Source organism: Opisthorchis viverrini (genome assembly GCF_000715545.1).
Source record: "Opisthorchis viverrini unplaced genomic scaffold opera_v5_49, whole genome shotgun sequence".
Lineage (NCBI taxonomy): Eukaryota > Metazoa > Platyhelminthes > Trematoda > Opisthorchiida > Opisthorchiidae > Opisthorchis > Opisthorchis viverrini.
The window spans coordinates 1,533,593-1,546,786 of record NW_008751705.1 but is presented as its reverse complement, the minus strand read 5'-3'; the positions used below and the strand labels follow the sequence as shown (position 1 = coordinate 1,546,786).

Below are 13,194 nucleotides of genomic sequence, written 5' to 3'. Positions count from 1 at the left end.
TCGAAGACTTCCAGCAACCTTGTAAGTAGTTTCCTTTATTAAAAAAGAACCTTGCTTCATTATTTTCTCGCCTTCCGCCCTCTAAAGCCCCATTATTCCCGTTGTAGATTCGACTTACGATTTCAGTTGAGTTATAACAATTCGGAGAATTTACAGAGGTAAAGAAAAGGCAACCTTGATAGAAGTTACAAAGGTAATATTTGCCTGTCATCAAAATAAGAAGGCGGATCCGCACGTGATGCTCACACGAATGACGACAAATCACACATATTTTGTGTTGAAATTCGTGAATTTATATGCAGTGAACGGTAGAACTAATAAGGAGGAATTGTCTGTTTCACGCTAGCTGAAGAGCTGCTTCCAATTTAACCCGAATTTGGAGCACATCCTTTACGATCGCATGATTGTGTCACGTGAAAGCTTTGACCTTGTCGCCGCCAGCCGAATTCCGAGGTCACATTGGCCTTAGTTATAGGATGATTGGCTCTGACGTTCTCAAAGCTATCTCTCTGACTCATGTTCTCCTTTTTAGGGTCTTCAAATTATATATCCGCCGACACCATATCAGACCCGTGTCATTGTACTCTATGTATTCTTATTTATGGGGGGCGTATTTACCAGGCTTAAGTCAGAAGTAGGCAAAGACAGTGAAAATGAGCTGTGATCCTTTGAAGGTTGGAAATTCATCGCCGTAGATGACACCAACCTAGCCATCAAGCCTGCTTGAAGAACACCACGGACAACTTTGTAAGTGTTACTGTCAGTATCGTGTACTGTGGTTTTTGGTAACATAAAGCGATCTCGGTGTGAATGGAAAATTTATTTCCTGCTCAATCTGTGGCATCCACACATGTGACACAAAGTGTTCTCATAGCTGATCGCTCTCATAACCTCACCGTGATTTACCGTTTCTTTCAGAAACAGAAATTTGACACTTTCGAAACCAAATTGTAGTTTGTATTTAAAACCATAAGGTAGCGTTGATAGTATCTGCCTCCTCCTCGCTTATTTTTCCACATTCTTCACTGCTCTCAGCTGTTCGGTCGGAAACGTTACGCGTGATCATGAGTGTACTACTTCGGGAACCCTTCTTTCGTCGCGTGTTTGCCATCCAGTTTACTCGGGTACGTCCAGCCCCCTTGCTTCATATCCTTTTCCCTAAAAAAATGAATATGACGAAAAGTTTCTTGAAGACTTCTTACGAGCGATTAGTCGTTTGTTTAGTATATTTCAAAGGCAATGAGTTGCTTACTTTTATGGTACTCCCGTAAGGACAGAATGCAAACTCGTTTGCCTTTACACTGAGAAGACCATTAGTGTAAACTAGGCCTTTCGGGCGTTTACTTTCTAACGCGTCGTATAATCCACTTACACTGAAGAAAGTTGTTGTGATAGAAGGTTTTGGTCGAGCAACTTTTAAACTTGGTCTTTCCTGTATCGAATAAAGTAGTGTTTAGAAGTTCAGCATACATCAGTAGTCATACAGTGGTCCCGTAAAACGGAAAAGCTGATTCACCAACAATCACATTACAAAACAGGTATATTTGGACGATTGTGGTGAAAAAGAAACACTTCCCGTCAGGATCGAATTACAAAACAGGTATATCTGGACGATTGTGTTGAAAAAGAAACACTTCCCGTCAGGATCGAGATATAGGGTGCCTTGGTGATGGACATTTCGACTACAGCTTACTGGTCACTCTTGTGATGTTACATCTGACGAGTAAATGACCGGACAAGGCTCGCGAAAGTTCAGGAGGTCGAGTTACATGGGACGGTTGGCCTAAGTGATGGTAAACCACGTGATAATGACACGCGAATAAAAATCGATCGGACTGGTCGACAGTTAACTAAATGTAAGAGGGGTGCCTACAAAGTGCAGTGAAGCTGTAATGCTACAAAATTATGTGACAATATAAAATGAACTGTTCTGACCTGGGAGGCTGGTGCAATATTTATTCACATGATTCTTTCATGCATAATAAAGGGGGTTAAAACGACGTATCGCCATGAATCCTGCAACAGACTTTTGAATCAATCATCGGGTCAACAGCAAGACCATAATGCAAAATATCTGTGGCTATGGCAGAGTGATAACTCCAGGATTTAGATTTCTGGACTTGTTTTGATAATTGCTCCTTGATTCTGGTCCTAAAGTGCCCGAGTATTTTGCCAGTATATGTGATCCTGTGAATACGAGCACCACGGAACGATGTCTTCGTTTCAGTAATATTTGGAAAATAATCAGAGATGGTTATGCCAAGTGGTGATTGACGTCTTTCATCCCATTTCACGTGACAGAAGATCATCGATTCCTCCACTCTTGATCGATAATGCACCGTGTTTCATAACACCCTTGTTTGATCCTCTTTTCATCCGCATTCCTAAGGTTATGGTCTGCTTCATAGGGTTACCGTTGCATCAAACCTACCTTTGATTAACAGAGTAATTGCTTTGTATCATGTATCATGTTCCATGCTTTTTACTCCTCGGTGCTATCTTATTATGTATCTTTTTGTGCCAGGGTTACAAAGTGTAAAGTTTTGTCGCTCGCTTTGTGTACTTGAATTAGTTATCCTCCTCTGGTAGGCCAAGTGAAAGTGGCTTCTAAAGGTTACGTGTTCTGAGGGATTTAAAGTCCTCAATAATTTCCTATAGGCCTCTTAAGAGTGCTTCAGGTAGGGGGTTGAAGTTACCATCGTAGCTCGATTTCTTAAGAGGTTACAGTTATGCAAATTCTTCCCTCAGTTACATACTTATGCTACCCCCCGTGGCGGAAGTGCTTATTTTTTGCGACGTGTGATACCGACCTCAGGTTACTATACTGTTCCCCGTCACTCCGTTTTTACTTCCACGTTCTACAGTCATACGCCAAGCTGTTACAACAATATGTCTACGATGACCATACGGAAACGGACAACCTGCTCGCCCTTAGTTGTCAGGTGTTCACTGTAATCAGTCTGGTAAGTCCGTCATGTGACGACTGTTTTTCTGGTGTGTAGATACCTATTGATCTCAGTTCTGTTCCCCAATCAGCTTCAATCAGTTGCTTGTCTTTTATGGGTTGACTTTAACACGGATCACATCATAGCTTTGCCACTAGCGCCAGATGGATAAGCCTCCATGAACGAGTTTGAAGTACTTTCCGATTTTCAAGACGACTAGTTTACTTCTAGGACGAAACACCATAGTGTCAACACTTGGTGTTTTCCAAAGGTTTGCCAGTTAATAGTTCTGCAGACACTGTTCAACGTCACCAGCAATGATGGTGCCTAGAGTATAACAGCCGTTGCTGAGTCACTTGGAATTTTCTGCTGCGACAAACTCTACAATTGCGTAACTTGAGGAAAATTGTCAAACATGGTAAGGTGGCACCTTTTTGTAATGTGCGTGACAACCGAATATGTGAACATTTTACATTTACACACGTGGGTCATCTGTATCTACATTCGTAAGATTCAAGATCCAATGAAATGTACTGTAGTGAACCTCGGCTTTCTCTCTTAAACGTCGGCCTATTTCAGTTCAACTAGTACTCGATCACAGACGAAGCCCAATTTTGGCTAAACGAGAATGTTAAGGTAAACAGGTTGATATAAAGAGTAGGAAGTGATCAGTTTCTGCAGTTTTTATTGGTCCAGCAGAGGTCTGAGCTGACTTATTCATAAGTCACAATGTGAGCCGAACGGTGAGTAACATGCAGACAGAATATTCCTTCTAATTGGGTTTAGCCTGGTAACATCTCGGGTATCGTTCATTAAATGTGCTCATAGGGTGTCACTTATTCAGGGCCTAGTTTAAAGCTTGTGAGGTTCTCTAGAGCGCTTTTTCTGTACTTGCCAATTAGTGGATTTGAAAGAACTCATTTGAGCACACCTTGGGTGAAAACGTCCGTAAACCGTATTCCGGTTAGCCAAGTGCAGGAGACGTCCCAGTTGGTTTGTATCTAGGCCCTACTGGAGGACGTATCCCGTCAAGTAGTCAGTTTGCTACTACTGAACGTGTTTTTAGTTAGTGGATGGCAGTCCATTTGCCGAATATCGTATCCTGAAAGAGCGGAACGGAAATTTAACCTCGGTGACAACATTTTGTGAAGGGACGTTTGGGAGCATCAGGGTGGATTTCCTGACGGCTTTTGCAGGCCCTTTCCAGAAATTCACATGAAAGCACACCAATCACGTTCACAACTGAAACTAACAGACAATTTATACGGTTACTTTTTGGCCTCGCCGTCGACAGTTTTGTGTTTTGAAATTTACCGTAGGTTTTTGTGTCACAACCACTGCCTAACATTTGCGTGCGCTTTCAGCCGAGACCATACGACTACTCCATTTTAACATCCATTCTTAGGGTTGACCTGAGTACTCCATGTGACATTGCACCGTATGTGTTCATTTTTTCCGCTAGGCACGACAACTTCTGGAGCACAACAGCGTGTTGGTCCGTGTCATATCAAGACTTGAGGCTGCCTTCGACACCAATTCAGATGTACTACCGGACTTCTACGTCCAGCCCAGTGGACAGAGTACAGCTTCCGATGCGAATGGAGAAAATCCAGGAACTCCACAAAGCAATGCAACAAGTTCAGACTCCTCTTGTTTCCAATTCCTCATTGACACACTACGACGCGCGAACCCATTTGAATGGGGCTCTTCTCAAACCTTACAGTCAGCCTCCCCATCTGATTCTGCATCTATGGACAGCGATAATTGCGAGCTTGGGCGGGTACCTCCAGAGCCGCGTGTGCTGGTCTGGCATCCTGGTTCGACGTTGAATCGTTCCAGGTTTCATCCCTTTGAGCGCCTTTTTGAGGTGTTGCGTTGCACTTCATATGTTCTTGGTAGTCTGACCAATGTTCGACCACTTTGTGGAAACCCTCCCCAGTCACCAGGGTGGTGGAATCCCGCCGGGCGGGGCAACTTCATCGAGTATATCCGTTCATTCCTCCGTCTACTGGGATTCGTCCAAGTGAGTTATTTATCGAGCACAGGAGGAGGGTGAATCCACAGTTAGACATCCACTGTATGGAATCGTCAGTTTGATTAACGTAGGATGGAAATTCAACGAAGCTACGGTGACATGAAGAGTAAACGAGAAATTCACGAGTAGTGCACAAACATGAAACGTCTTTGGAGTTTGGATAGATAGATAATGTTTAACTGGAAAAGGAAATGGTCGAGGAGAACCGCATAATCAGGTAGTCCAGAAAAAGGAAGGGGTACTGTTTACGTAATTAATATCGATGAGTAGAGTAGGGTAGGCTAGTCTGCCACCTGAACGATTGTAAGGGCTAGGCGGATGAAGTGGGTTCATCGGTATTGGTATATTAACATAGCCCCGGTCATTGAGAGTGGAGTAAAAGTAAGCTAGTTTGTTTCGGTTATGGCGCCCTTTAGGTGCGCCACTGTCACGGAAACTAATAGTCTTCCACATGAACAAAGCCTTAACAGGAATGATCCAGTAGCCCCGGACGGTGTGTGAATCACAAACGTTCCGGTCGACAGCTTGCGCCCTAACCACCTATCTGTCTCAGGATGGTTGAGAGCCAATGCACTTTGAATTTCGAGCACTGATCCATACGAACAGATTGATTTCACCAGCTCAGCTGTCGCGGCCGAGCAGCTTCTCCTGGGAACCATCTGATGCACCTCAATATCATCATACTATTTTCAGTTAGTATTCGAACACTGCAATGTCCCATTGTCATGCCGTTAGCAGTTGCCGTGTTTTGCCAATATTAGGCCCTTGCTTACTGTTTCATGCAGTGACAGACCGATCCAAATTACGTTGGTATCATAGTTGAATCTGCGAAACGTTCCTTATTCAGGATGCTGTTTGGTTTTTCTACCGCCTACCGAGACTTACGTGGTGGAAAAATTTATCGATCGCATACACTAGCTTGTTCCGAAGCTTCAGATTTATGAATACTCTTAGTCACTAAAATACTCTGCGTGCGTAATGCGCACATTTATTTTTCTGCTTCAGTGTGTGGCTGTTAGAAAATCTGCTCGCTTTTTCGTTTTTTTTTTGCTTCATATTTTTTCGATTATTCGTCATGCGTGATATTTTCACATCAACGTATCATTAACACCGTAAAATACAACTTGTATCACTATACCGGCAACGCAGCCTCCCTATATGGTACTGAGAGTTAATCAACGAAACTGCGCGAAGGGTGCGAAGAAATGTAATGAAGCTGATAAAATGTCTAGTGCTTGTGCAATCCTTGTTACTGTGTAAGCTCGAGATTTCTCATGCCAATTCGAAACTACTCTGAAGCACTCAGTTGACGAAGGTTTAGGTAGCTCTGGAAACACATCCTTACTTCGTAATTTTTAAAATTACTGTTTTTTCACACATCAAGATACTCTGCGATTGGCCTAGCTCCCATCAGAGCATTGCTTGAAATGAGAGGGTTGATAAAGCGGTGTATGACAAGAAAAGATTGTAGAGAGAGGTTTGATGTGGATGTTTTTGGCGTTGAACGTATTCGTAGGTACACATGTTTGCTTTCGAACAAAGATATCCCGGGCTTAGTTTTTCGGATTGCTCCGCTGTCCGCACACGATCGTTGTCAGTTTGGTGTGTGAAGACGTTATTCAACGAATGGTGGGAAAAATCCTGTTCCATATGGCGAAGTACACTCATCTGCAAACAAATTTGGTTTTTGTGAGTGAGTCACCTAGAACGTAGCTGAATCTCTCGTTTGTGATGTCCCATATGGTTCATGAACTCTATTGATGACATCAGTGCCGGCCGACACAATACGACTGTTACTATGGTTCGTCAGTCACGGAAAACAACTAGGGGGGGGGTGTACTTTAGGCCAACCCTTTAACTAAGAAATACAGTATATCAATTGATAAACTCATCACAATGACCCTCAGGGTTACTCTACTGGGAACAGAATTTGGAATAAACACCTTTTCCGTCAAGTAAATAGCACTTGTTTTCAAACGAATCCGAGTAGCCGAGTGGTTATTATCGTGGATTGCCATTCGTTGAATCAGATTTCACTCCCCGTTAATACCTCTACGTTGGCAGCTGACCTTTGTCTTCGCGCTCTTTACACACGTTCGAATCATCCAAACCCCTCGACTATGAGACAGCCTTTGCATCATGCACTCGAGTGGTGAATATCAAGAGAAGAGATCAGTCCCCAATATCGCTTCACGTTTGAAGCAGCCACGCGTCCAAATTGCTGCTTAATTGGTTCAGTATACCGATGGGTATGAGGTTAAGGAAAATCGTTTGTGACATTGAGGGACTCACCTAGAACGTAGCTGAATCTCTCGTTTGTGATGTCCCATATGGTTCATGAACTCTATTGATGACATCAGTGCCGGCCGACACAATACGACTGTTACTATGGTTCGTCAGTCACGGAAAACAACTAGGGGGGGGGGTTACTTTAGGCCAACCCTTTAACTAAGAAATACAGTATATCAATTGATAAACTCATCACAATGACCCTCAGGGTTACTCTACTGGGAACAGAATTTGGAATAAACACCTTTTCCGTCAAGTAAATAGCACTTGTTTTCAAACGAATCCGAGTAGCCGAGTGGTTATTATCGTGGATTGCCATTCGTTGAATCAGATTTCACTCCCCGTTAATACCTCTACGTTGGCAGCTGACCTTTGTCTTCGCGCTCTTTACACACGTTCGAATCATCCAAACCCCTCGACTATGAGACAGCCTTTGCATCATGCACTCGAGTGGTGAATATCAAGAGAAGAGATCAGTCCCCAATATCGCTTCACGTTTGAAGCAGCCACGCGTCCAAATTGCTGCTTAATTGGTTCAGTATACCGATGGGTATGAGGTTAAGGAAAATCGTTTGTGACATCAAAATAAAACAAAATCGTTGACGGGATATCAACGATTTCTAGTCAGTCTTCCTCTATCAGTAAAAATTATGTTAGATCGAACATGAATCGGTGGACTGTCCCAAGCAACTTATTAATTACGTTTGATCTGTGAATGGTTGATGTATCATTCATTGTGTTGTACATGGAATGGGAGAGCGATAAACAGATGGTCCATCAGCCTGATTCTCAGGTTCAGTGGTTAGGCTTTAGCGCAGTTATTTCCTCATTTCTCGCTTGTGTTTATCTAGTCTTGGTATGATTGGTTCACAAGGCACATTGTATTTAACGGCGGAACGTAGACAAACGAATCATCAAGCTCAAGTCAGACATCCTTGACTGCCCCTCCGTTTCAAACCATTTCGATAACCATTTTCATTTGTAATTGTCGTTTGTAGCAAACTTTAGGATATCAGCGCAGACTCGTACAGTGTGTTTCACACGTGAATGCAATGCTTCAATGATAGTAATATAATAAAAATCGTTGAGCTGCATAATTCTTCCGGTGCCTAGCTGTCATACTACCCGAAGGAAGCACGAGGGCTGAGATGCTCCGAAGTTGCTAAAGCCTACACAGGAGTAGCCGAGAAGCAGAGGCGAGTTCGAACCACAGACCTTCCTATCAATAAATTCAATCCTTAACCATTGGGCCATATCCAGCTGTTATTTTTCAACAAACTCTCAAACAGGCTTCATTGTTCTTCAGGGTTCGGATTAAATGTGAACCCTTTTTGACTGGAGGAATTATGGTCGGCACTTGTATTAGAAATTACCGAACATGAATGAGTTGGATGCATCCAGAACATACACGTAGTTTTTTCTTGGCTTCCGAAGCACCACAATTTTCTATTCCTGCTGATTATTGGCACGTGTTTCTCTTCATCCATAACATTGAAATAACTAGCCCCCCTCTGTCCTGTTTCTTGTGATAGGATATGAACGGTATGCAACGCGAGACGCGTGGACATGTGGAGGAAGAACTGGAGTGGGCCAGTGGATTCTACATAATCGCTGAGTTGATCAGTGTTTTAGGACTGACTGCGCAGGTCGCCAGTTCGGACTATACCTTGTTCAAATCCGTATTGAGTGAAGCTCGTCAAGTATGTAATGACTGGCATTTGTCCCTATCTTTTGCCGTTATTTTCACCAAAAATCAGGTTTCCCTGTCGAGAATTTCCACCCAGAACTAATCGGTTATTCAGGATACCGATTCTGTATCACACTAATGACCGTATTCATTACAGAGAGCCACGTATTAATCCGTGGTCCATGCTATATTCTGTGTCTTAATCAACACTTTGTGCCGGGGGATTGTGCGTTTCGTTTTAAGACCGTCAGTTTATTTTGACATTCTCCCACGCAACCGGCGACAACTTTTGAAATAACATGATGAGCCTTTCCCCAGATACTGTCGAAACGATGTGAAGTGACTGAACGTTTCCTGAAGTCCATATCTTTGTCCTTGGATGTGAACATCCTATTCTTCGGGTCTTTCGGAATTCGTCTCCAAACTCGTTACTTCTTCCCACCCGCTACACCATCACTGTTCTCTGGCAACTGAGTGCTGATAGGTCGCCGATAAGGATGACATCGACTCTTCATTCTACTGAGTAATTTTCCATGACTAGAACTCCCATGTTCACCCAACATCGATCGAACCCTGTCAGTTAGTTGGTGAAGAGATGAGAAAAACACATCGGTATTTTGACTGAAACCAACACTTGACAGCGAGGGTGCCTGACGTATGGTTAGAAAGAATCCTTTCGGAGCTGATCCATCACCGCGTCTCCATTAATTGACTCCTGCCTTTGACCCTGATCAGTCGTGTTTTTTGTGCCTCATTTAGCCGTTTTGCTTGATTTGGCTAATCCATAACGTACAACGATTTCCTATTTCCCCTGTATTCGTTTGGACGAAAGAGTGGTTACTCCAACTGATGGATACCACTCTGAAGTTCTAGTGTGGTTTGAATATTACCATGACCCAACAGGCTACACTGGCTAGTCTCTGAAAGACTAAAGGGAAGCAGTTAGCCTTCGCTCGACGAGAAATCGCTTTTTGGAGTAGTCTAAAAGTGTGATGAGAGTTGGAAGACTGAAGGATGCCTTCACAAGGCTACCAATGGTTCGGTGTTCGCGGAATTGGTGTTGCTGGCTCTCTCCGCTGAAGAACATTCGAAAAGGCTGATCCAAGGCATGCACACCATAGTCGTCCAATATTGACCATCGTTATTCTTCGGTATATTCTTCATGGGTCCGAGATTTCATGGGGATTCTAAGATGTTTTCAACTCGCCTATTGTTTACAAGGACATGGGGAACCAGAATCTTTTGACGTACATCCTGCCCTCCTTGGGACTAAACAGTCCTCTCGCTGCCATTTTGGTTAGGCTGTTGTATTCTTTCCTTCCTTTAAGATTCTTTAATAAACGCCTCAACGTGGTCAGACTATTTACTCCACATAATACGTGTTTTTATTTCGCCTGTTTAGCTGAGAATTACCATTGGTCCTTGCAGCTCGTCGTTCACCTATCTCCACTTCATATCCTTCAAGTTAGCGTGTATGGTTCAAGTTGCTCCAAAGACTGGACCTGTTGTACGCTCTTTTAGCATTCACAAAACACTGGTGCATATGTAACAAATTTCCTTGTAGCTATTTATCATTGTGTTCTACTTATATTTCGAAAGGTATTCCATTCGTATTTCAGGCTTTCGAATATCGCATCGGAATATTGGATCGTCGCTTCCGCCTCGAACCTCTGTCGTCCTCAAACGATGACAAAGCGGCCGTCGGGTCCGATCGCCGTCCATCAAACGACTTGGCCTTCCGGTCACTCGGAGTTTCGACCGAGGTTTACGCCTATGATGTGGCCACCTATCGATTCAGCTTCATGCAACCTTTACCACGTTTCCTTGCTAGTCTTTATGGTCACGGCTTGGAAATGGGCTTTTCGTTTGAAGATTTGGGTTTGGGGGACAAGGTAATTTCGTACTACGTAGCATCAGAACTAGCGCGGTGTTTTAATTCATCTTTACTTTTTATACTGTGTGGACCTTTAAACCGATGTGTTGGTTGAAAACAGCGATTTAACTTTATCGGCCTAGGTGAATATTCGAAGTGACGTTTTCAGGACGCAGAGTGTTGTGAATGAGCGATTGTCAGTCCTCATTCAAGAATTTACTTGTACAGCGGAGTTGCAAACTTGTACTGGGTCAACTGGATCACATGTCTTCCCACTTGTTGCAATTAACTCGGAGGGGTTACTTATCACTAATATATCTTCCTAGTCTAGATTGATGAAAGATTCCAAGGTTCGAGGCGGTCTAGAGTCAATATAGCGAAAAACAGATATAGTAATCGCATGCGCATCATCGCCTGGGGCTAACAGACAACTTGAAGAGCAAAAACGTGCAAGCAAGAGATGGTTCAAGTAACTACCCTTCTTCTGTAGACGGACATCTGAGTGGACCGATCAAAATTGTTTTTGCGCATTCGTCGGTTCTAGCAGGGAATTCACCATGAATAGCCACTTCGAGTCACCCAATATGGTCGATTGTTCGTTGGATTGTTTCGCTCATACAGTGTATGGCTCCCGTCCTCATAAATGTTCTTGATGTATCTGACTGTTCCTTACGAGCACCAAGGGTTTCTGAATGCTCTTAGGTTGTAGGGTGATTCCCATAAAAGCACACAAGAGGTCACGGTGATCACTAGTTTGAACAGTCCTCGTATCTTGGCACACTAAGGGGGGAAACAGCGAACTTGAGTTTTCCTCTTATTAAGGCTCATCAGCATCACATATGCTTTGCCGTGTTGAGATTTGAACTCCGGAGATCTGACATGCGAGACTGGCGTTTTACCACTACTCCAACAGCGCGCGCTGGTCGCACCTACGTCGTCACGTCTGTACGGGCAACTGCGTTCACGCTTGAGCGATGTGCTTAGTTGGCCCGACGACTCAGTGACTGTCCTTGTTGTGTCGGTCGATTGATCTGCCTGTCAGAACATTTCAGTTACTCTTTATGCGTCCATAGCGCGGCGGACGATAATGAATGAAAGATCACCAAAAATCGGTTTACCTTTAGAAGGAAGCCCTGAAAAACCCTCTGGAAATTCATGCTGTAGATTGGAAAAACCGCTCTCAAGTTGACTGGTGCAATGTTTGCTTACATCAACTAGTTATCAGTACCACCCCGTGTATTACCGTCAATAATGTTGCGGATACCCGACTTTTCCTCACGTTCAGGCATTCGTGAACCTACTGATCGAACGACCTCTGCAAGCGCTGGCCTTCTACGCACAGTATAACGCAAAAATGTGGGTCCGCAACGGCTATGCCGTACCACAGTCGGTAAGTTTTGCGTACTTCTTTCCGTGACACTTGTTCTTCGATGATTGGCCAGCACATCACTGCTTGCTTCTGAACAGAAGATTACGTTCGGGTTAGCACTAAGATTTTGTTGAATCCATAATTAGGAAAAGAATATATGTGGGGATATCGAATTTCAGTGATATCAGTCTCGTAGGTTGCCAGAGCTATCGATGGAGGCCAGTTCAGTTTACCCAGGCCAGGGTAGCTGGTCTGAAAGTTTAGGAGAGGAGATCAAGGAACACGCTGGGTTTACTTATGGCTTCAGCTCTTACACACTTCTTTCATCACTGGAAGGAAGCTCTGTGTGTGATAGACATTTGGTCCAGTCCAACATACACTTTCACGAATTTTTACCCATCACTGACATTTCTGACATAGGGAACCTTCGATTCAGTGAGAAGCTTTTATGGACCCTCTTGGTTTATCGTCTGTCCAAGTTGGTTAGATTGTCACTTCTAATCATATTTGGCAAAAAGGAATGCCTGTTGATTTTGTCAACGTTGTCACTGCACTTGTAGTTCCTGCTACTTTAAGGCCTACGGCGAATTATAGCCAAGCCTACCGGAACAATTTGGTTTCGCATTCTCATAGCTGTCCTCACGCATAAAAATTGCTCATGGTGCATCTACTGTTTAATAGAATGGCTGTAATTTTTCATCGAAGAAGCTCGTTCATTACACCCTTGATTTGACCATCCTATTCCCTCTCCTTACCGTTTCGGATTTGTGTCACCAGAATGATTGCTTTCGCAGTTGGAAGCTAGTCGAGTTCAGCTCATCCGAGGGATGTTTAATCCTAGTAACACTTCTATACATCGTCCGAGAATTCCTTGGATAACGCCACACACACTTGGCACCTACACAAAGCCCTGTGGCTGAAAAAAACTTTTACATTAGTGAGGTATTTTACAGCGGTATTTTACAGTGAGGTATTTTACAGCGGTCACAGTTTTCT

The 13,194-nt window shown here is 43.6% G+C and overlaps 1 protein-coding gene across 1 annotated transcript in view; it reads left to right on the top strand.

Annotated features, from left to right (window-relative positions):
* Positions 1-13,194, top strand: part of T265_13254 (hypothetical protein) — a gene marked incomplete at both ends in the record, with an annotated part of 67,862 nt that overhangs the window by 18,853 nt on the left and 35,815 nt on the right. The window contains 6 exons of the mRNA XM_009167955.1: positions 1,036-1,124; positions 2,865-2,963; positions 4,408-4,968; positions 8,802-8,969; positions 10,576-10,848; positions 12,115-12,219. Of these exons, the coding sequence (XP_009166219.1) occupies positions 1,036-1,124; positions 2,865-2,963; positions 4,408-4,968; positions 8,802-8,969; positions 10,576-10,848; positions 12,115-12,219 (1,295 nt within the window). The remainder of the gene's footprint in view (positions 1-1,035; positions 1,125-2,864; positions 2,964-4,407; positions 4,969-8,801; positions 8,970-10,575; positions 10,849-12,114; positions 12,220-13,194) is intronic.